Source organism: Neophocaena asiaeorientalis, unplaced genomic scaffold, assembly GCF_003031525.2.
Source record: "Neophocaena asiaeorientalis asiaeorientalis breed wild unplaced genomic scaffold, Neophocaena_asiaeorientalis_V1.1 scaffold406, whole genome shotgun sequence".
NCBI lineage: Eukaryota > Metazoa > Chordata > Mammalia > Artiodactyla > Phocoenidae > Neophocaena > Neophocaena asiaeorientalis.
Genome location: NW_020173381.1, coordinates 817907 through 842717, shown reverse-complemented (window position 1 = coordinate 842717; position 24811 = coordinate 817907). Strand labels below are relative to the sequence as shown.

At 45.1% G+C, this 24811-nt stretch overlaps 1 protein-coding gene across 1 annotated transcript; it reads left to right on the top strand.

Annotated features, from left to right (window-relative positions):
* SRPX2 (sushi repeat containing protein X-linked 2) lies at positions 1 to 24259 on the top strand. The gene is made up of 11 exons (XM_024746538.1): positions 1 to 357; positions 2041 to 2282; positions 6641 to 6721; positions 14727 to 14918; positions 17036 to 17212; positions 17490 to 17616; positions 17776 to 17897; positions 19180 to 19359; positions 20021 to 20154; positions 22496 to 22617; positions 23728 to 24259. The coding sequence occupies exons 2-11, from the start codon at positions 2201 to 2203 to the stop codon at positions 23906 to 23908; spliced, it is 1398 nt and encodes a 465-aa protein (XP_024602306.1). The 5' UTR covers positions 1 to 357; positions 2041 to 2200; the 3' UTR covers positions 23909 to 24259.
* The last annotated feature ends 552 nt before the right edge of the window (positions 24260 to 24811 follow it).

Below are 24811 nucleotides of genomic sequence, written 5' to 3'. Positions count from 1 at the left end.
TTACTATACTCACAGGCTTGGGGCCAGCACCATTCACACTTTCCTCTGCTCTGCAGCAGACGGATTGAGCTCCTCTCATCCTTGAGTTCCTTCTCCCCCACCTCTCTAAAACTCTTTTCTGAGGGAGGAACAGCTATAACTTTGGGGATAATATAGCTTTAAGGAAACTTTTGGCAGATGCTGATGTCCTAACATCTGGGCAGTGTTAACAGAATCCCGGAGGCCCGGACAGACCAGGAGCCACTCGTTCTAGGAATGTAAAAAAGTAGAAGTTTTTCCGACTGATGAGAGGAGCAGAGAGGAAGGAGAAAGAGAAAGAGAAGGAGAGAGAGAGAACACAAAAAAACCATACAACAGGTAAGATCTGCCGCTTCATCCGTCCACACCACACTACCCCATTTCACAACCCGGGAGGGTAACGAGAGCCAGGACTTGGGAAAAATGGCTTGGACGGAGGGTGGGGGGAGGAAGAAGTTCTTTTATGAAACTGGACCACATGCTGCTTTCCATTTGAGCCGTGACCTGGCTGCAGACACAAGTTCCCACTACCTTCCCGGCCCACAGCAGAGGGATGGCTGACCCCAGTGATGAGTCAAGTTTTCAGTCTGAGATTGGGGAGAAGGTGGGCAGGGAAGGGGTCACAGTCTCAGAGCACTGGGTCTGCAAAGGAAAGCCCCTGCTCCCAAACCAAGGAACTGGATGGAAGCTGCATGTGGGAGAGGGGTTGATGATCAGGGCATCTAGCTGTTCATTTTCCTGAATCTCTCTTTAATCTCCTCTCTCTCATCCTTTCGCTCCCTCTTTCTGCTTTTATCTCTTGCCTTCAGCTCTGGCAGATTGTCTTTTCTTGCTAAGCTTCCTTTCCACATCTTTCCACTTTCCTTGCCTCCCCTGCTTGCTCTTACTTCTCTATCCTGCTTCCTTGCCACTCTCTAGACAAAATCTGAAGCCATGGAGTAATGAACTGGAAAGTGAATTTTTGCCATTCTTGGACTTCTCACGCCCCTTAGGGAGGCTGGCCAGAATCTGCCATCCTTTTGTTCCTCCATTTCTGGGACCGACACCTCCCCCGAGCATGGCATTTCATTGAAATCCTGTGGGTGCTTGCTGAGAAGTCCAGCAGCCAGTTTATACCAATGGGCAGCAAGTTTTAACACTGTCATTTATGAAGCATTTGCCTACTGGGAACCACACAACTCTCATCCCATTAGAGTGAGGACAGGACGGGAAGTAAGAGGGCAGTGGGAGCTTGCTTACCCTCTCCTCACGTACCTCAGTAGGTTCTTTCCAACCCCACTGACTTCCTGCTGGCTCAGCAGGGTAAAACTAGAAGGTTAGGCTGGACTTGAAAGCCAGAAGCCACTACTAAGCCACTAAGCCTCAAAGCCCAAAGCTAAGAACAGAGCCAGGGTATAGTCACCACCTGAGAGACTGCAGAAAGGAGACATCCAGTCCTGTTCAAGATGGAGTTGGTAATAATAATATCTAATACACATGGATTGCTTCCCTATGTGCCAGGCAACAGTCTATTCTATAAGGTAGATACTATTATTATTCCCATTTTATAGATGAGGAAACTGAGGCTCAGAGAAGGTAAGGAATTTGTCCAAAGCCCCATAGCTAATAGGGATAGAATTGGATACACATGCAGATCTGTGTAACTCTAGAGTTCAAGTTCTCAGTCCATATATGCTAACACTTTCCCAGATTTGTGGTTAGGAAGTACTAGTTAAGTGGATGAAACCATCAACTGGTGCCTTTAGATTGCAGGATTCCCATTTGGTTCTATATGACTTAATGTTGGCCCTTTCCTGGTCTTTGTACCTCACTGGCCCTCTCTGTAACTTGGAACATAGAACATTGGCATCAGCTATCACCAGGGTCAATTGAGAACTGGTTGTTTTATGCCCTCTTCCTCCTGGGAGGGAAAGACCAAAATTAACAAACAGAGTGTTGTTATTCTATAAAGTGGAAGATCCTTACAAGGGGGACCATATAACAGGCATTCATTATTTTAAAAATCTCTCTTCTTCCTTGCAGATCCTGCATTTCTGCTTTCTCTCACTTTTGGAAGTTCATTGATGGCTGATTTCTGAAATTCATCCTCCTTTGCCCTGGTGCTCCTGGCGCTCCTGGCCACATACCTCTATTCTTGTCTCCCTAAACCACCCTCCCACTCCCCCTTCTCCCCCTTTCAAGGATGGCCATTCAACTAACTCAAAGAGGAGCTCTCTCTCTGCTGCTCTTCCTCACTCCAGCAGTGACGCCAACCTGGTACGCAGGTAAGCTCTAGGAGCTGTTGCCCATTATTTCCAGGAAGGGCAGGGCTTAGAGCAAGTGTTAGAGAAGGGAAGGGTTAGACCGCAATAGGAGACACTTAAATTAGATACAGAGAAGAACTATCCTCAACAACAAAGATGGTTAAACATTGCAAAAGGCTACCGAGGGAGGTTTTTGAGGCAAACAGATAAGAGATTTTTGAAAACAGGCTGCACCAGCATAAAAACGATGTTGGTCAATATATCTTTGTAGCTTATTTGTACTACACAGGGAATATGGCAAATATTTTATCATAACTACAAATGGAGTATAATCTTTAAAAATTGTGGATCACTATATTGTACACCTGTAATTTATATAATATTATACATAAACTATACTTCATAAATATAATAAATATAAATAAATATTAAAAAATAAGGTTGGTCAACATGGCTTTTGAGGCCACTATCTTACCTGCTTCTCCACTTACTTTCTCTCTCTTTCTCTCGCCCCTCCCGGACCTTGTTTATAGGATGAGATTTTTATAGCCCTTTTCTGCTGAAGATTGTTAATGACAATTCAGACCACATTCTGTTAAACAGGAATCCCTCAGTTTCTTCTGGCTTGTTTCTTATTTTGGAAGGGATGGGCATTTCTAGATCCCTGAATGTTTCATCCTTTGCCCCTGGGGAGACATAGGGAGCTCAAGAGAACAGACCCAGCGAGGAGATGGGAGAGGGGAAGGGGAGGAATGAAGGAAGGATGATGAGGTGCCAGACAGGGGTTTTTGATGGGGCCCAGCTGGCGTTCCAAGTGCTAAGAATATTCTGTGGCCTGCAGCATCTGCCTTCATGGGGGCTGGGGGGAGTAGGGGCAGGAGACAGGCCCAACTAATGGAGTTAGAAAAACATCCAGAGATGAGTAAATAAGAAACTGCTTCCATCACAGCTGCAGTCATTGTAGCTAAAATTTTCCACATGCCCTTAGCTCCTGGTGGAGGCTTCTGGCAGTAGCTCTGTTTGGAACAGCTGCATCGAGCTTTCAAACAAATATGCGCACTTCTTCCCCTCCTTGGCTTAACCTGGCTCTGTAGGGGGTGAAGCATAAGGGCTGACGCTGAGATGAAGAAATTCAAGTCAAGCCCTTGGAAGAGTGCACACTGCTTGGGGTTATAGGAGCCCCAAGTCCCCAGGAGATACCATGTGCAGCCGTCCTCCCCAACCTCCCCCCAGCTTCAGTTCAAGTACATGAGCCCAAAATCCGGCCAAAGACCATGAGACTATGGAGTGGAGGTTAGATGGCTCAAGCCCCATTTTGAATAACCATAAGAAACCTCATGGCACACAAAGGCCTTGACCTTTCCCAGGGTGGAAGCCTGAGCTGTTGGAGTCTTAAGGACAGTGCAGTTTTTTTAAAGACTTGGATTCATTTGAAACTCTCAAAGGGCTGTTTGCAAAGGTGGCTACTCCCCACTTCTCACAAGAATCACTATGGTCATCACTCCTTCTCAGGAGCCCAGGCTGGTGAGGTCTCTGGCAGCCCTGCAAGCCCACTCATTCTGCCTTTCTCTTTTCTTAGGAAGCTTACGTGATGAGAGAAATTTGGAAATTTCCCAATAATCCTCCCCTACATCACTAGCTCAGTTGTCGGAGCTTGCTCCATCCCACCTGTTCATTTCTTCATTCAATAGATATTTAATGACCACTCTCTATGCATTCAGCACTGTTTTGTTCATGACTATAGCTTTGTCCTCCAATGGGAATGGTACAAGGAAAGCAGCCAAGTGTGGATTCCTGGCTAATCAGAAAAAGGATCCAAGAATAATCAGCAGGGGGTGGGAAGCGTTAAGAATATAAATCAAGCCAACAGTGGGTTAAAAGTGCATATTGGCATATCTGTGCAGTTCAGGAAGTCAGACAGTATTTCTTATCATAATCCAAGCATTAGGGGGGATCTTAAAATTGTCATCAACTATCAGTTACATTTCCAACCACACCTTTGTGAAGGGTAGTGCTTAGAGGGTCTGACTGTACTATGGAAGTTGGAGGAACCCAGTAACAGACCACAGAGTAACCACTGATCAGCATAAAGGAACCAAGGAATGCTGCCCAAAGCTCTCCCAACCAGGGCTGAAGAGGGACACGCAGACAGAACAAGGTGGGAAGGGGGGACCCTCTGGTTTCCCATATCTCATCTCAGTATCTTAATATTTGCCAAAAAAATACCCAAAGACAGGCAAAGAGGAGAAATGGAAAGGCTTAAAGTGGTAAGGTGGCCCCAACTTATTCCTGTCACAAAGCAGACTTGGCACTGGGCCAGCCACCTCTGTACCCTGGCAAAGACTGTAATTATCTGACTGAGTCTTCCCCTCAGCTTTCCCACATCCCCTGTAATTCTGGAATGATGTGAAATGCTTGGTGGCCTTCGATCCCGCACACATAGAGTGAAAAAAGGCTGAATTGCGAGAAAGATTTTGGATTTTTATTCCTGTTGGGCGTTGTCCAAAGCTCTCCCCTACCGCCATCTTTAGTGGAGTGTCTGAGTTTGGTCTCGAGGGGACCAAACAACCCTGGGCTGGAATACCCATTCTGCTCCTTACTAGCTGGGAGACCTTGGGCTACTCCCTGAATTCCTCTGAGCCTGTTACCTCAAGTGTATATGAAAGCAATATGGGTGTCTACCTCACTGAGATGTCAGGGTGATCTAATGAGATGACGTATGTAACGCGCTGAACCCAGAGTAGGTGTTGAGTGATGTTAGCAGTCGTTGCTATTGTGGTTGTTGTTATCCAGCCACAGGCCTTGGACACTCCTGTCTGCTCTTCTGGTAAACAGAGGCTTGCTCCCTGCTGGGCATTTCTTCACAAGCAAGCTCTGGAACAAGGGTAGGGGGACCAAAGCGTTTAGAGAATCGTGCACATCTGTCCTCCTGTTTGCAGGCGCTGTAAGGGTTTGATACTAAACTGAAACAGCTGACAAGAATTCTGTTTCCCACCTCCCTACAAAGAAACTTCCCAGGTGGGGAAAGAGGGAGCAAGGGAGAGGAGGCCTAAGAAGGAATAAAGGAAATCCAGGAGAAGAAGCAAAATGGGAAACCAGGAAAAAATAAAGGGAAGGAGAAAAAATGAACTCTTTCCTCTGGAATGAGGGCAAACCAACGAGGACATGATTTCATAAGGCAAACTTTCAGTTTGATTCATTCCCTTGTTCATCAAGCTGGACTGGTTTCCCAACACGCCCCCCCACCCGCAGCCTATGCCTGTGGGGACTGGAAGAGCCTCATCATCTGCGCTCTGCTCCACCCTTTAGTGCAGGGGGCCTTGTGCCTCTGTGCAGAGAGGAGGCAGGCGAGCTTGTGGTCGGAGTGTTGACACAGGCCAAAGGGCTTCAGCACTAAAACCCAGCCCTGTCCTGGAAGCACACTCTCTCCTGGGAATGCAGAATTGTCTTCTGACTCCAGCAGGGCTGGCTGCTCTATTCCTGTGTGTGCTTTAGGGCTCTGGGAGGCTGGAAAGAGAGCTTCCGGCAACTTCCCTCCGGAAAGGACCAAGTTGTATTCCAATTAGTTCGTATTCATGACCCATTTCCTGCCGTCTGGTGGAACGCACTGTTTAGTCTCCCGGACAGCCATAGACTGGCCTCCACCGGGGAGTGGCCCACTTAACGGGATGAGGGTGGTTGTGGAATGTTCTCTAGCTCAGCAGCCCCCTACTAAGGCTCCTGCTGATTAGAGGAACTAGGTATCTCTCCAAAGCAGGACAAACTGCTCAGGAAGTGAAACCCTTCTCATGCCCCCTCGCCTTTTGAGCCCTCCCTCTTTGCCTTCGCATGCCACCCCTAGCCCTGGCAACCAGGTGGCAAAAGGCTGGTGCCCTGTGGGCTGGTGGGAGCTTGAGGAATTATTTCCCTCTGAGGATTGTGAGAAGGCCCATCACTAGTGGAAAGACCCTTGCTCAGGCTCTATGTTTTCCTCCTACCTGGGACAACAACTGTCCATCCTCAGAGCTTGATCATCAGTGTCTCACCAAAACTCATGTGCTACATCAAGGAAATGGGTCATTTCTAGTCCAGATGGGCAGGATTCATGGCTGGTCAAGAATTTTGATTTTTTTCTTTTGAATGGAGGTTTCCAGTGCTACCAGTAAGCCGCCCACCTCTCCCACAACATGAGTTCACCCTCTGTGCACCTGAGGTGTGGACGTTTGCCCACAATAATTCTGCTGCTTCACAAGACAGGATTTTCCCCACTAAATAGCCACCTAGTTCCCCACCCATGGAGTGTCATGTCCTCAGAAAGGGACCAAGTTGGAAAGGGGAAAAGGTTGGGAAGGACTTGCATAAGAAACCAATATGTCATCTTGATATATTCTTCATTCTAGGTTCAGGCTACTACCCAGATGAAAGCTACAATGAAGTATATGCTGAAGAGGTCCCACAGGCCCCTGCCCTAGACTACCGAGGTAATCCTCTCTGCTTCTCAGGCTCAGGAAGGGCCTTATCTGGCCTAAGGCCTAGGCCCTGCCTGAAGCATCCTCACCCAGCTTGGCTCATTTGTGCCAAAGCTGCAGCTCAGGGAAGCAGGGGCCGTGGTTTCCAGTCATGAATTTGGTTACTGACTTGCTGTGTGATCTCACCTGTCTAGAGTTGCCCATCTATATTTAAGTATTGACTGAGTACCTACTGTATGCCTAATCCTCTGTAACGAAAGCCTTGGGTGATATAAAATCTAAGGTAGGGTTTTGTCCCCCTCAAGAAGCTTACATTCTGCTGGGGGATATGGGTGAGGGCACAATAAAATTAGCAGGCATAGGGCAAGTAAGCGTGAAACTCTGTGCTATAGCAGTAAATGCGATAGGAGTTAAGAAAAAGAAGTCATGGGAGGGGTCATGAAAGATGACATTTAGACTAGGCTTTGAATGATGTGTGGATCTGAGAACTGGAAAGGGGATGGGAGGGCCTTCAGCATAGCAGATGGCCACAGATATAGAGGTAAGAACAAACGTGTAAGAGGAAGGAGCTAGGAAGAATCCAGCCTCACTAGAGGAGATGGGATGTGGAGGGAGTAGTAGGAGGTAAATATAAAGAGTGAGACCAAATTTGGAAAGGCTCCGTGATCTAGGGACCCTTCTAAGGAGAGGCACGAGGACTATCTGTGAAAAATGCTGAATAGCAATTCCTGCATTAGAAGGAAATTTAGATCACGCAATGTCTGATATCCCTTCCACTTCTAAGATTCTTTGTTTCTGTGCTTTGCAAGCCATGCTGAAGAGTTTAGCTGTTGTGCTAGAAGTTATAAGGAGTCATCGTATGTTTTTGCAGAGGGGAGTGAGATTGTAAATAGTAATTTCAGAATATCAACCTCATTACTGTGGACAGAAAGTAGGAGTTTGGGAGGGGTAGAGCCCAGGTCAGGGAGATCCTCCAGGAATCAGTAACAGTGATGTTGGTAAGAGATGATTGAGGCTAGTGGAAAAGAAATGGAGAGCAAGGATGAACCCCAGAGATGTCTCAAACAAAGAGATGACAAGACCTAGTACAGATTTGACGCACCAAGAGGGTAAGAAACAAACAACCCTCTGAAAGCATCCAGTCTGAACACCTGGGAGAACTGTAAGACCCCCCCTCTCACAGAGACAAGGTTAGAAAAGAAAAGTGGTTTGGGGCTTCCCTGGTGGCGCAGTGGTTGAGAGTCCGTCTGCTGATGCAGGGGACACGGGTTCGTGCCCTGGTCCGGGAAGATCCCACGTGCCACAGAGCGGCTGGGCCCGTGAGCCATGGCCGCTGAGCCTGCACGTCCGGAGCCTGTGCTCCGCAACAGGAGAGGCCACAACAGTGAGAGGCCCGCGTACCACAAAAAAAAGTGGTTTGTACCCTATAGACAGTGGGGAGTAGAAAGATGGAGCTTCGTGAGTCAGGTCGTTAGCTTAGATGGATGAGCTGTCTGAGGGATCAGAGGGCCAAGGTCAGAGCCTTAGAAGACATCTACGAATGTGATCAGGAGAAGAGGAACCAACAAGAAGAAGAGAGATCATTAGTGGTCCGCCATGTAGGAGGAGATTGGGGTAGCACCTATCAAATTACAGAAGCCACGAGGGAAGAGAATTTTAAGGAAGGGGAAGAGATAACAGATCTACTGTGTCAAATATTGGAAAGAAACAAATTGAGGGTATAAACAATATATTTGGCAAGAAGAAGGTAAATGGTGACCTTTGAGAAAACAGTTTCAATAGACAAATGATCGGAGTTTGGGGTTCCTCTCTGCTCCTTTCTAGCTACCTTCTACCTGTCTTCTCACTGATAAATTGTCCAGACCCACTGCCTCTCTGTCCCAGCACTTGCTAACTCCCCAACTCCCTATGGTCTCTTTCCCACTCACCCACAGATTTCCATGCTGGAATGACAGCCCTTGAAGATCAATCACAATTCTCTCCTCAAGCCCAAATCATATGGCCCCTTCTTGAGCTCAACCTCCCCCATCTCTCAGTAACAGTGGACACCATCCCTCTCTTCTCACCCCGCCCCCTTCCTTGGGCTCCAGGACATTTCACTATTCTGGCCATAGCTGAAGCCAAGAGCGGAGATGCGTTCTCTAGTGGTGACAAGAGGGAGCCTGAGGCATGGATCTGAACTTTGAGTGACCCTGACCTGTCCCCTGAGCTTCTGGACTACATCTCCAATTGCTGCTGGACACTTAAATTTGGAGATATCAAAAACTAAATTCTTTCTGCTTCCCTGAAAAAGGTTTGACATCTGGCCTTCAAACTTTTGATAATGATACCATCATTCTCTTAAAAATACCTTAATGGCACCTTTAATAGCCCCTTTTCCTCATCACCTCTCACCAGTCATTCACCAAGAATTGTCATTTGTTTATTAATCCATGGGATTAAAACCTTTATTACCTCACACATTGATAATGACAATTGCCTCCTAACTGGATTCTCTGACTCATGTTTCTCCTTTCCCCAAACCTAGTGACCCACTGTGATCATTTCTAACAGAATTTGGTCTCAGTCTAGCTGTCTGGCCTAACAACTTATTACCCCTTCTCCCCACATGAAATCGATGAGTAGCCAGATTAGTGGAGCTCTACTCTGTTCCCTAACTGCTTTGGCCCATGCTGAACTCTCCCTCATCCATTCATTCTTTCATTCATTTATTCAATGGCTATTTGTTGAGTACCTACTGTATACCTATTCTGAAATAAATGTTTATTGTCTGGACCACTCGTTCGGCATTCATTATATACTGCCTCTTTGGTTTACTTTTTATTACCCTCAACAAAATAGTTACCTGTTTAACAGAAGGAGCCACGTATGACACCCCATAGAGCTATGTCAAAAGTAGATGCTCAAGAAATGTTTACTGGCTGGTTGGCATTCTGGGAGCAGAAGCCAGATTGTAGGAGACTGTAGATGGGAGAAGTAGATAGGAAAAAGCAACAGGTGCAGAAGGTACTTTTGGGGGGGAGGGTCCAACAGCCCTATGATTAAAATTAATCTGCCTCATTGGTTATTTTTAAATGTGTATAAAGCCATTAAAAAAAATAAACCACATGGTGGCCTTTGGCCTTGGGGTCAAGTGTCTCATGGCTATCTTTGGGACTTAGTCTCAAGGCATAAAACTAATTCAGTACGGTTATCTATGTTGAGGGGGGAGGGGTGGCCAGGAAAGTACAACCTGAGGTTCCAGCATTCCTTGTAAGGTCTTGTGACCTCATAATCCACAGCTCTACAACTGTAGTGTTTAAGAGACTTTCTGTAATTTGGGGATGGCATCTCCTTATGGCTGCAGCGTTTTGTTGCTTGAGATGGGATGAGCCAGTGGCTCAAACCCAGACACTGATTCAGGGAATATCATTCCCATTCCCAGGAGTAGATATATTTTACACACGCATTTTCATTTGATTCTCAAAACAGTCCTATGAAACTGGTTTATTATCCCCACTTTACAGATCAGGAAACTAAGCTCAGGGAATTTCAGTTTAGAGAATCATAGAGCTCAGGGGTGGCAGAGCAGGAATTTAAGCCCAGTTCTGTCTGACTTCAAAGCCATGCTTATTCTATTTCTTTCATAAAAAAGGTAACCTTTTTTTTTTTTTTGCAAAGAAGGTTTAAAAAAAAAAAACAAGAGTTAACCAGTAAAAAGCAGATCAATATTTTAGAGCAAAGTGTGCATGTACTTTGGTACCATTTTCACTAATCTTGAACTTTCTTTCATTCCCTTAAACTGACTCCTAGCTTGGAGTCAGAAACCGTTCTCTGAGGTACGTCCCAATCCTCTGGGCCACCACTTGCTCCCAGATTTCTGCAGCTCTGGGCAAGCTGGTAACTCTGCCTGAGTTATCTGAAGGTAATCACGAAGAAGGTGCTTTCAATCCTGTTGTCAGCACACTGTTTTCTTTATAATCTCTAGAAAGAGATATGTGGATCGCAGAGGCCACAGGCCTGAATTCAAATCCCAGCTCCTCCACCTTCCAGCAGTTTTGACCCTGGACAAACACGTATTATGTGCTAGTCACTGTGCTATGTATTTTACAAATGTTATTTCATTTAAATACATTTCGTGCTTGCTCTGGAGTGATAGGGGAAGACCTCTAAAACACATTGTTAAGTTTATTTTAAAAAACATTGGTGGGAACAGTGGACGTAATATGCTACTCTATGTGATAAAGTGGAGGGGAAAATAAGATTCGCTGTATATGTGTAAAGAAACTATTAACAGTGTTTCCTGATGGGGGGACTTAGTGGGGGTAGGTGTGGGAGCAGGGGTGGGAGGGAGAATTTTACTGCATAACTTTTATACTTTTGGGGTTTTGAAACATATGGCTATAGTACCTAATCAAAAATGTAAATGTATACTTCAAAACAGCAGCCTAACATGCTGCAATGACAGATATTGTAGTTAGAAAAAAAATGGCTTTTAGAGCCAGACAAACCTGGGGTTCAAATCCCAGCTCTGTCCCTTACTTGCTGAGGGATCCTGGGCAAGTTACTTCCTCATCTGCAAAATAGGGATAAATACCTACATATTGTACCTTACAGAGCTATTGGGAGAACTATATGAGATGATGGGAAAATGAAAATATAAAGCATGGTGACTAGCACACCATTGCTACTCCATAATGACTAACAATTTTCCTACCACGTTCTTAGTTTCAATTTCCCATCAGTACTCTTTTGTTCAGCCAGTTATGAATCTCCATAACTGTACTGTCACCTCTCCCATGTGGAAGTATTTCTTCATCTCATCCACACCAATGGCATGAAAGGCATTGTCACATGCCTCACTGACTTCCACATAATGCACCTACCATTTCCCCTGCTCTACTAGTCTGGTGACCATACCCAAAAAGGAAACAAGGTCAGTCTTCAATTACTTGTTTTTGGGGTCACTTGGAGATCACCACTTCTTCTCCTAACTGCTCATAAGCCTATGTTTAAATATTCTAGAACACTTTGCTATCAGTGCTGTCAGTCTCACCAGGCTATAGTTCCCAGAGGCTGCCTTCTTCTTCCTTCTGGGGCTCTAATGTACAGCATGGTGACTATAGTTAATAATTCTATGTTTCATAGTTGAAATTTACTGAGAGTACATCTTAAGTGTTCTCACTACAAAAAAAAATGGTAACTATGTGAGGTGATAGATGTGTTGATGAACTTGATTGCAGTAATCATTTCACAATGTATACATATATTAAAATATCACATTGTTCACCTTCAATATATGCAATTTTATGTGTTGATTATACCTCAATAAATCTGGAAAAATAGAAAATTGGGATAGTGTTTTTGCTCTTTCCAGCCTTCCAACATGTTCCTTTTTTTTTCTTTTGGTAAACTGCTGTGTCTCGTGGTTCAAGTCTTTATTTTCTTTTCTTCCAGTTTTATTGAGATATAAGTGACATACAGCACTGTACAAGTTTAAGGTGTACAGCATAATGATTTAACTTACATACATCATGAAATGATTATCACAATAAGTTTAGTGAACATCCATCATCTCATATAGATACAGCATTAAGGAAATAGAAAAAAATATTTTTCCTTGTGATGAGAACTCAGGATTTACTCTCTTAACAACTTTCACATATAACACACGGCACTGTTCATTGTATTTATCACGTTGTACATTACATCCCTAGCACTTATTTATCTAACAACTGGAAGTTTGTACCTTTTGACCACCTTCATCCAATTCCCACTCCCCCCACCCCCTGCCTCTGGTAATCACAAATCTGACATGTTCTCTTTATGCCAGTATTCCTCGAGGCCAGCCAATTTGGACTTATTTACAATAGCTAGAACCTCTATTACTGTCTCAGCATTTATCCTGAGGTATATATTTCCCTTTACTATTGCTTGCTTGTTCTATCCATTCCACTTTTATGTGTATTTTCCTTGACAGAATATGGGTGAAAAATAGGATGAGAGTGATTGTTGAGGTCCCGGCCTCGAATGTAAAGTCTTGATGATATGTGTTGTGACCATATAATCAACAGCTCTGCCACTGTAGTGCTTAAGAGACTTTCTGTCATTTGGAGATGGTGTCTCCAGATGGCAGCTGTGTGTCACAGCCACAGGCTCAAAGCTAACGCTAGAAGCCATAAGGCTGTTGTGGCTTAAAGGCTAGTTTTCTCACTGTCATCTGTCTTCATTCTCCAGCTGCCCTCAAACAGAGGCTCTAGCCTTTCTTTGTTCCTTTAGCTCCTGTTGAGCTTTTTTTTCAAAGCCCCCCTTTTTTTGTCTCTTAGGATTTGGGAACCAAATTAGCTCATACGGGGCTTTAGCCTTCCCAGCCCCAGGCTAAGAAATCTGTGTTAGCCTATGTATGTGTTCTTGGGCAGGTGGCCCTCTGCTTGTTTATATGTTCCCCTTTAAAATCTGAACCCACTGAAGAGTCACTTATTTTGTGTAGCAGATGAGGCATCTTTATGATTTAACAGCCCTATTACCTTTTGTGCTCAGTATTGAACTGGGATTGGACTTTCATTCCTAAGCAGCCTACTTTGACATGGCATTCCCCTCCTTTCTCTAGCTTACATCTTTGTGTTATTTTTAACAGTTATTGTAAATGTACACACTGTAAAAATTCACTCTTTCTGGTGTTTTGACAATGCAAAGAGTCAGGTCACCAGTACCACAGTACCAAAAATTTGCCCAGGGCTGCCCCTTTGAGGTTATCCACCCCTCTACCCCTGATCTCTGGCAATCACTGATCTATCCCAATATTTCTGCCTTATCCAGAATGTCACATACATGGAATCCTACAGCCTGCAGCCTTTCGATTCTGGCTTCTTTCATTTCACAAACTGAATTGGAGATTCCTCCAAGTTGTTGTATGTATCAGCACTTCCTTCTTTTGTATGGCTAAACCACAGTTAGTTTAAACATTCACCCTCAGAAGGACATTTGAGCTGTTTCCAGTGCTTGACAATTATGAATAGAATACTTTAAACATTTGTGTACAGGATTTTGTATGAACACGGGTTTTTATTTCACTTGGGTAAATACCTAAAGTGGGACTGTGGAGTCACCTGGCAAGTGTACATTTACCTTTCTAAAAAACTACCAAATAATTTCCCAAAGTAGCTGCATCATTTTGTATTTCCCCCAGCGATGTATGAGAGTTCTAGTTTCTCTCCATCTTCACCAGCACTTAGAATTGCCATTTTTTTTAAGTTTAGTCATCCCAATGGGTGTATAAGGGTATCTTTTTGTAGTTTTGATTTAGCATTTCTCTAATGACTAATGATGCTGAACATCTTTTCATGTGCTTATTTGCCATCACTATATCCTCTTCAGTGGCATATCTGTTCATATCTAAAGCTTATATTCTAACTGGCTTGTTTGCTTTTTTTACTGTTGAGTTTTCCAAGTTCTTTATATAGTCTAGATACTAGTCATTTGTCCCATATATGGTTTGCAAATATTTTCCCCCAGTTTGTGGTTTGTCTTTCACCTATCAACAGTGCTTTCCACAGAACAAAAGATTTTAACTTTGACACGGTTCAGTTTCTTGATTTTTTTTCTTCTATGAATTGTGCTTTTCGCATCATGTCTAAGATCTCTTTGCCTAGCCCTAAATCCTAAAGATTTTTCTCCTATTTTTTTTCTAAAAGTTTTAGAATTTTACTTTTTTCTCTGAAGTCCACGAGCCATTTTGAGTTAATTTTTGTTTAAGGTATGAGACACTTAGGTCAAGGTTCTTTGCTTTGCTTTTCCTTTTTTTTTTTTTTTTTTTTGCCTATGGAAGTTCAATTGCTCCAGCATCGTTTGTTCAAAAGGTTATCTTTCCTCTATTAAATTGTTTTTGTACCTTTGTCAAAAATCATTTCAGTATATTTGTGTGAGTCTGTTTCTGGGCTCTCTGTTCTGTTCCATTGATCTATGTGTCTGTCCTTTCACCAATACCACGCTGTCTTGATTACTGTACTTCTAGCTTACTTTTCTTCTATTGCTACAGTCCCCCGATGGTGTTATACATTAAACATCCAGGATGGAGAAGCCACATGCTACTCACCAAGAGGAGGAAATTATCACAGCAGCCTGGGCACTCGCTGTGAGCTCTCCTGTGACCGGGGCTTTCGACTGATTGGACGGAGGTCGGTGCAATGCCTGCCAAGCCGCCGTTGGTCTGGAACTGCCTACTGCAGGCGTAAGTGGTATCTGTGCGTGCATATGTTGACATGAGCGTGTGAGAGAGGCTGGCCGGCCAGCCACCCAGGGTATATGCCTGGAGGTGTTACTCTGACCTCTGTCAAGTGCAAATTGAGAATCATCCACAGGCTCCCAACAGGGTCTTTCCCCATCCTAACATTCCAGCTCATTTTCTCTCCCTATGGTTATTGGTCAAGCAATAGGGGCATTAAGTAGCAACCAGCCCTTCTGGCACAGGAGGTCGAGGAGTGCATGGAAGGCTTACGCCTGGGGCCTGATGTAGACTTGGGCCTTCCTCTGGAGCTCTGAGCATATGTGGTCTCAGACTCATTCCCACTTGTGGTAAACTGCTGTACTTCCTGACCTAAGGCCTTAGAAGGCCTTGGCAATGAAACTGTAAGACATCCACTAGTCTTCATTTTCTTCTGAAAGTCAAGAAGAATCCCTAAGGCTGGAATGTGGGTGTGCTAACATGCACGTTTCACGTCATGTCCCCCTTAGCTCCCAAATCCCTGCCTCTTATTCAAGCCCTACAGCCTACCCCATTTTGGCAGCTGAGCTTTGTCTGTCCCTATGTCCATCACTGAATGCCATTTGTAGAACATCCATGTGTGCGGGGCCTTGTATTGGTCACTTCAGAAGCCAATCCCTCAGTTACCAGGCTGCTTATAGACTAATGGGATGGAAACACAAATGTGTGCACGTGAATGGAGTGTAAGGGGATGCAGAATGCTGAGCATTCAGAGAGAAATGGGGTTGGTCAGAGAAGATGCTGTGGAGGACAAGAGAAGCTTGATAGCCAGAAAGAGGGAAGCTACCACGTCCCTCTAGGTGACTGTAATGCATTTGTTTTAGGACTTAGACACCATCATTTCCAAAATGAATTTGAATTGGCCTTACAAATAAGTCTACAATGAACATAAAACTTAAAATAAGTCTACAAATGAACATAAAACCAGTTAAAAATTGGAGATGTACATATTTCCAGGTGCCTAGAATGAGTTAATTACTATATTTAAACACTGAATCTGGCTGTGTCCTTCCTCATAAGAGACACAAGGGCAAACACTTTGGATCTATCATTTTCACTGTCATGTAATACTAAGAAAACAAATTCAGCTGAAAAGACAAACCTTTTTTTTGGACCTGATTTCAAGGAGGTCATTTTTTGCCTAGGTCTTTATATAAAGGAGACTGGAAAAAATAAAAGGCAATCATCCTCAAGTCTGGTTTGACCAAGAAGCAAAACAAACATAGCTCATAGAATCTTTATTCAAAGCTCCAATAATTGAAGTTAAGGAGGGTTAGAACTTAGACAACCTAAAGGAAGATATGGCTGGCCTACTTCTTTCAGGTATCAGGTATTTCAAACTAGACTTTGGCAAGCACAGGCTCACAATCAATTCATGGAAGCTGTTTCCGCTTCTGGCACACGTGATGTCTAAAGCACATGGACTCGTCTTTAAGCAAATGCCACCAAAGCTGGCCCTCCAGGCACTGGCCTGACTTGTATTCTCACTGGCACAGAGGGCTAGCCTGCCTGTAAGTGAGCCTCAGCTGAGGAGTGCTTGTGGTAGTACCAACATTATACTCAAAAAAGGAGCCTTAAATTTGTTCAAGGGCGTCTAGCATTTGAGGAACAAGAGAGGAAAACTATCAGCTGCTGAGGCTTTGAATAAGCCCAGAGGTTTATATGCATTGTCTCTTTAATCGGCACAACAATCCCACTTCATGGTATACACATTTTAGTGACGAAAACACTGAGGCTTGGAGAGATGAGGTAACTTGCTCAGGTCACAGAGCTAGTAAGTTGTGGAGCTGGGATCCAAACTCAGGTGCGTTTCTCAAATCCATGCACTTGGATGAGTAATTTACTTCTTTGAGACCACCACCCCACCCCCACCCACCAAGAGCAGTACCATACTTCATAATATCAAAATAAGAAGGCAATTAGGAAAAAGAGGCAATCAGGCACAAAAATGTCAGGGCAGTTTGGTGTAGGGTTTTCTGTATTTTCTGCTGTTTCCGATACGGTTCTCCCTGTGCTAGATGCCCAGGCATCACCTCCACATAAACCCCACAGGCCACTGAACTTGCCACTTCATTCTCTCTTAGAGATGAGATGCCACGCATTGCCATTCATCACGAGTGGCACCTACACATGCACAAATGGGGTGCTTCTTGACTCTCGCTGTGACTACAGCTGTTCCAGTGGCTACCACCTAGAAGGTGACCGCAGTCGAATCTGCATGGAAGATGGGCGATGGAGTGGAGGCGAGCCTGTATGTGTAGGTAAATGCTGGTTGCTCCCAGCTGTCCTGCTGCAAAGAGCCAGCCTGGCATTATGTCCACCACAGAAGGCATTCCTGCTCGCTGCAAGGGTGGTACCCTGGGCATGGGCTTAACAAAGTGATCACTTCCCGTGGAGCTGGGCCTCCCCAGTTTTGTTGAGCATCTAGAACTGAAAGTGCATCTTTTACCTACCCAGTGGTGTGGCATTGTTTCTATGGGTTCCCTCCAAGGAAGGCAGGGGACCCATGAGTCAGCACTTGATTTCTGACCTTGCCAGACATAGATCCCCCCAAGATCCGTTGTCCCCACTCCCGTGAGAAGATGGCAGAGCCAGAGAAACTGACTGCTCGAGTATACTGGGACCCACCCCTGGTGAAAGATTCGGCTGATGGCACCATCACCAGGTGAGTAATGGATGCCTCCTATGCTTCCCACCAGCTTCTCCCAGGCACTCAGGCTGCCCACACTGAACCGCACAGACTGAGGGTACAGTGATAATGTGCCCCAGACCCCAGTTCTAAGAGTCACTTTCCTCAGTGGCTCTCTCACTTTGTCCCATGCAGGGTGACACTTCGGGGCCCTGAGCCTGGCTCTCACTTTCCCGAAGGAGAGCACGTGATTCGTTATACTGCCTACGACCAAGCCTACAACCGGGCCAGCTGCAAGTTCATTGTAAAAGTACAAGGTTAGAAAGAAGTCTTCCATTTCTACATTGCTTATTATTCCTGCTCTTCCCTTACCCTCCAGATGCCCATCACAACCCTCTCCTCTCTATACCTAAAACAGACACTGCATATATATTGGGAGATGGGGAAAATAAGTTCACTAAACAGGTCATTCAGGAAGCCTGCATGACATGTGCATACACATGTTTCAGAAACTCTGTTTCCCAACAAGACTTTCTCACTCTCCTAAATCTACATAAAATCCACAAAGGTACTCTTATCCATTTCTTTTCTTGGCCTTCAAATTAATGATTAAAGCTAATCAGCCTTCATTCTCCATCTTCCTCCTCTGCTGAAATTGGTGGTGTTGGCTGCCTGATTCTTGCTTTTTGTTTTGTTTTGTTTTCATCATAAAATTAATTCATGCTCACTGTTGAACATATGGGAAATAAAGAGATATATAAAGGGGAAAAAAACCTATTACTCTATCATCCAGAGGCAATTGTTGTTAATCTTTTGGTATTTTCCTTCTAGTCTTTTATTCACACATACTTTAAAAAGTATATAATTGAGATCATACTGCATATCCAATCTTATGTCACCCTTTTTTACTTTTCATTACAACACAGGTACTTTGTTTTTGTTTTTTTTTTTTGCGGTATGCGGGCCTCTCACTGTTGTGGCCTCTCCCGTTGTGGAGCACAGGCTCCGGACGCACAGGCTCAGCGGCCATGGCTCACGGGTCCAGCCGCTCCGCGGCACGTGGGATCCTCCCGGACCGGGGCACCAACCCGTGTCCCCTGCATTGGCAGGCGAACTCTCAACCATTGCACCACCAGGGAAGCCCCCTTCAGAAGTATTGTAATGACAGTATAATAATCTGCTTCTAAGAATATATCATACTTTGCTTAACACTTCTCCCACTGATGGATATTTAAGTCTCCTCCAATTTCTTTTTGCTATTAAAAGTAATTTGTATGGTAGTCATCTTTATGCGGGGTGTCCCCAAAGTCTGAAAACAAAAATGGCAATTTCTTTTTACAGATTGATACTCTTTTGATGACAATATATATACTCACCTGTGCTTCCACATTTTATGAACACCTTTGCCTACATTTTAGATTTAATTCCGTAAGGAAGGAAAATTCTGGCTCTAGCTCTGGCCATTGAAACACAGACAAGTCATTCATTCTGATCTTTCTGGGTCTGCTGATCTAGAAAACCCAGGATAGGCATCCTCTTAGCCTTTTTTTTTTTCTAAAAGAAATAACATAGCCCCTAACTTGAACTCCTCCCTGATAGTGAGACGCTGTCCAACTCTGAAACCACCGCAGCATGGCTACCTCACCTGCACCTCAGTGGGGGACAACTATGGTGCCACCTGTGAATACCACTGTGATGGAGGGTATGAGCGCCAAGGGACCCCCTCCCGGGTGTGCCAGTCCAGCCGCCAGTGGTCAGGATCACCACCTATCTGTGCTCGTGAGTGAAACTAGGAAATGGGGAGAGTGGACATATTGATCAGGGCTACTTTGGGGGATCTCCCAATGTCTATGACTCAGGGGCCAAGAGCAATGTGTCTGATGTGGGAATGGGGGATTCTGAGATGTTTCAGGGCCAGTGTTCCCCCTTAGCATACTCCACCTCCAAGAAAAAGGATTTAAAATCTCCAAGTGTTCTTTCAGGATTTCCCCCAAGGAAAATGGAGAATGGACTTGAGAACATGGGGAGGGGGAAGGGTAAGCTGTGACAAAGTGAGAGAGCGGCATGGACATATATACACTACCAAATGTAAAATAGATAGCTAGTGGGAAACAGCCGCATATCACAGGGAGATCAGCGCGGTGCCTGGTGACCACCTAGAGGGGGGGGATAGGGAGGGTGGGAGGGAGGGAGGCACAAGAGGGAAGAGATATGGGGACATATGTATATGTATAGCTGATTCACTTTGTTATACAGCAGAAACTAACACACCATTGTAAAGCAATTATACTCCAATAAAGATGTTAAAAGAAAAAAAGAAAGAAAGGGAGAAACACCAAAAAAGGTTAACCCGAAAGGCTGGAACACCTCAGGATGTTGTTATCCATGCTGGGATGAAGGAGCAGGCCATACTCTGACTGGCCATGTGCTTCTGCCCTAGCTATGAAGATTAATGTCAATGTCAACTCGGCTGCTGGCCTTCTGGATCAGTTCTATGAGAAACGGCGACTCCTCATCATCTCGGCTCCTGATCCCTCCAACCGATATTATAAAATGCAGATCTCTATGCTACAGGTGAGAGCCACTCCTCTAACCAGGGCTTAGCTTCTTTGCATTCCACCTACCCCACTCCGTTACTCTCCTACCTCTTCTCAAAGACTTGCTCTTTCTGCAGCACAAATGCTACTTCCTCAGACTCCATGGACAACATTTGATCAGTTTTACTGTAGACAAATTTAGCACATTTTAAAAACCGCTGTTTTTACTGAAAAGACAGTGAGGTTACTGGAATGGTGGGTTACAGGAGGCTTGGTGAAGCATGAGAAGGCTGTGTGGCAAAACACTCTGGAGAGACTTGTAAGATGGATGATCAAATGTAAATGCGGGGAATTAATTATGTTTCTGTTTTCAAGGTATAATAGCACTAACAGACAGACAGTAAGTGCTATATAAGGACCAGGTATACAAGTATGTGCTTTACACATATTCACTTAATTCTCACAGCAACCCTTATGAAATAGGTACCATTACTATCTCCATTTTTTAGGTAAGGAAACTGAGGCATAGAGTGGTTAATGATTTGCCCAAAATCACTAGCTAGTAAGTGGCCGAGCCAGGACCGAACCCAGACAGTCTGATTCCAGGATCTGTGCTCTTAACCACGACTAATAGCAGACGAGAAGGAAAAGTGTTGTGATATTGCAAAGCAATATGTGGGAATTGTGTGAGGATTTTTAACATTCTACCAGATATCTAGTTAAAGCCACTTGTGGGGGAAGGAGAAGTGGAAAGGACAGAATAAATCTGACCATTGGGACTTGTGAAAGGAATAGACCAGATTCTATCACTATGTTGTACACCTGAAACTTAAATAATATTGTAAATCAACTACACCTCAGTAAAAAATAATATAATGTTAAAAATAAAGAATAGACTAGGCTCTTGAAGAGAATTCAAGTTATGCTGACAAGACTTGGAGAACCAGCTCTGATAAGCTGAAAGGGGCTGGATACCCAGGTAAAAGAAGAAGTTAGTTAGGGGGGTTCTAAAAGTTGAATCTTACAAGTTGCCAAGTCAATATTCAGAGGCCCAGGATGAAAGCAGCTGTATCAAGAGAATGACCCTGGGTATCTAGACCAAAAAGGACCTAGTTCCTCCAGGGATCCCAAAAAGGCAGACAAAGGCAATACCTCAGCCTGAGCAGAAAGCAAGAACAAGAACAGAAACCAGCCAGGGAGGACTGTGACTTTGAGGGCCAGGTCTAGAGGAGTAGCCCAAAGATTAAACAAGGGGTGGGCACCAGGCAGTGCTCACTGCTACTTTAAACCTCCCCCCAGGTAACTGGCTAAGAGGCGCCCCTGCTGGATGAGGCAGGACAAAGAGCCGGGGTAGGGTTACATGTTGTCCAGCCCAGTGCAGAGGAACGCGAGAAGGGGTAATGGAAAGAGCACTGGCACCATTTTGGAGAAATTCTGGAGACTGAGAGAAGGCCATGGCCATGTAGCCTAGTGGTAAGGAGCACACACTTGGGGCAGGCAGCCTCGGCCCTCATTTTGAATTTTGGCTCAGCATCTTATTGTCATGAAAATGTGGGCAAGTTACTTTCTCCTTTACAGAATAAGAATGATACCACCTACCCTGTTAGGGGTGTTGTGAGGATTAAATTCAATTATTCCCGCGAAGCATTAGGTATGTGTGTTCGATGAACAATAGTCACTGTTATCCTATCACAATAGCTATCCATTAAGAACCTATGTAGCTTCCAGTTATAAAATAAATAAGTCCTGGGGATGTGATGTACAGCACGGTGACTATAGTTATATCGTATGTTTGAAAATTGCTAAGAAAGTAGATCTTAACAGTTCTCATTGCAAGAAAAAAAATGGGACTATGTGTGGTGATGAATGTTAACTGGACTTATTGTGGTGATCATTTTGCAATATAGACAAATATCAAATCATTATATTGTACACCTGAAACTAATATAATGTTATATGTCAAATAATATCTCAATTTAAAAATGAACCTATGTATTTAAAAACCTATGCAGGGGCTTCCCTGGTGGCGCAGTGGTTGAGAGTCCGCCTGCCGATGCAGGGGACACGGATACGTGCCCCGGTCCGGGAAGTGCAAGGGGAAATGATGTTCCTGCAATTTAATCAATTACATTTCTCTTTTCTACCCCACATGGTATAACCAGTGTTCCACACTTCATTAGAATAAAGGAAACACTGTTAGGGCAAGAGCTTCAGGAATGACAGAGGGAAGAGGTCGTAGACCCCCTGGTGTGATGGTTGGGGAAGAAGCCCCTCCTTTCCCACACTGCCTCCACGTGGTCCCAGGAGGAATCAGCTAAGTAGCCTTAGGTTTGAGTCTGATAGCCTATTACAGAAAACCTTCTGCTCTCCCCTCCCAGCAATCCATCTGCGGACTGGACCTGCGGCACGTGACCATCATTGAGCTGGTGGGGCAGCCACCTCAGGAAGTGGGGCGCATTCGGGAGCAACAGCTGTCAGCCAGCATCATCGAGGAGCTCAGGTCCAGGCTGCGAGGCCACAGGGAAGGGCTGGGCGGAAACTCTAGGCAGGTCATTGGCCACAGGAGGGTTGTGGGACAATCAGCAGACACTGTTCTCTTAGGGAATTCCTTGTGTTTGAACTCTTTGGATGTATTAGGTAAGGTCAGAGAGTGGCAGGGTGTCACAATTAAATTGGGGGTTGGGCGGTGCTTAAAATACAGATGACCGCCCCAAACCACCTCAGGACTGTGCTTTTAGGAGGCACCTGAGGTGACTCTGAAGCACAGCCAGGGCTGAGACACAGACCCAGACATGACTCAGATAAGCCTCTGATCCTGTTGCCTTATGGCCTTATCCCTTTGCCCTCAGTCTCCAAAGGAGCAAGACACATTTTAGGCATTGAAATCTGAATCATACCCATCTGCCCCTGGGGGGAGAGAAGACCATAGGCAACAGGTGGTAGAAGTTGACTTTTCTCATTATCTATCTATTATCACCCTTCCAATGTCTCCACATATACTCAGAGCCAATAAAGCCATCACTGATCTCTGTTCTATAAACAATACCTGCCCCTAAAGCTCAGTCTCAGTAGGGACAGAAAGATTCAGTCCCAGATAGAAGAGAGACTGGGAAACACTCAGAGGAAGGAGACTGCAGACTTGGTGATATTGCTCAACTTCAAGGTTGACTAGGTGACATTCATCAACCTCAGGGCTGCCACGTTTGGTTGTGCAGGCTGTGCCCAGCCCAACTCTAGGAAACACTAGTCGCAGCATAGTGCATGTGACCAGTACTCCCTGGAGTTATTCCATGCAGCCCGCATTGCTGTATGTGATAGCCCTGCTTAAGGGGGCCTGTGAGGCAAACACAGCTTGGTAATAACAAAGCTGTTCCATCTGGAGTGAGGAAGGGACAGCTTAACAGAGCTAGACACGTAGGGGCAGCAAGACTCGGGTCTGAGCAGAGAAAAACAAAGGGACTTGAGACAGGTAGTGGAGGGGATGGGGCAAAGGGATTGGGTGGGGAAAAAAATAGTCCATCAGTGGAGCTGTGAAAGGTCAGAGGGTAGTAGAGCCTGGTGGGATGACGCCAATACGAGGTCTCAGACCTCCCTGGTCTCTTCTCTCTAGGCAATTTCAGCACCTCACTCGCTCCTACTTCAACATGGTGTTGATTGACAAGCAGGGAATTGACCGGGAACGCTACATGGAACCTGTCACTCCCGAAGAAATCTTCACGTTCATTGATGACTATCTACTGAGCAACCAGGAGCTGACCCAGCGCCGGATGCAAAGGGACATATGCGAGTGAACTTGAGCCAGGGTATGGTTGAGGTCAAGGGCAAAGGTCCCACAGTCAGCCGAAACTGGGGCCTAATAAAAGGAGAAAATGCTTTTTCCACAGCTCTAGGGACAGGACTCTGAAGTGGGTGAGGTTCCCGGATCCTGGGACATTTCCAGGCACCTTTTTAGGGCTGTGGAATAGTTTCCTTAAGCAAGTCTCTGCTTTAGGTAGCACTGGAGGAGCATAAGAAGCTAGGGAGGGACTGAGGACAGGCCCTGGGCAGCAGGTTGTGGACAGAAGGTCTTGCTTTCCTAACCTGGGCTTCTGCCCAGCTCTCCAAAGTCTTCCAGATAAGTAAATTCTAAATTCATTCACTAACCGGCTGTGTTTTAAATGGTTTCTCTACCCTGAAGTGACAGCAGAGGGCAGCACCATCACAACAGACAACCAGGACACCAGCAAGTGTGGCTGATCTTCCTTACAGGTTAACTGTGTGATTGGAGGTGGGGGGAGCACCAAAACATTCTTGAGCTTGTTTGTCCTTTCCCTTTTTAGGGTATTGGGCCACAAATGTTCTGTCAGCCATCACTTCACCTAAGAGTTAGCAAACTGCTGCAGGGGGAGGGAGCTTGGGAAGTAAAATCAGGCCAGAGCAGGCTTTCTCCTGCCCCTCCAACTAGCTCATGGGCAACAGTCTCTCTCCTTACTGAGCCTCCAGTTCTCATAGCAAAAAGGGAGCCAATGCTGCCCCTTCCTCAGAGAAACCCCCAGTTCGTGATCTAGGAAACCTCAGAACCACCAACTATAAACTAAATCAGGGAGAAGGAAAAAAGACAGCCTCAGCCTCATGTATTAACTTACTCAGACACCCACTTTGAAGAGATGGCCACAGAGCAGGTGAGAGCTACAGCAGCACAAAGGCTAGCCTTA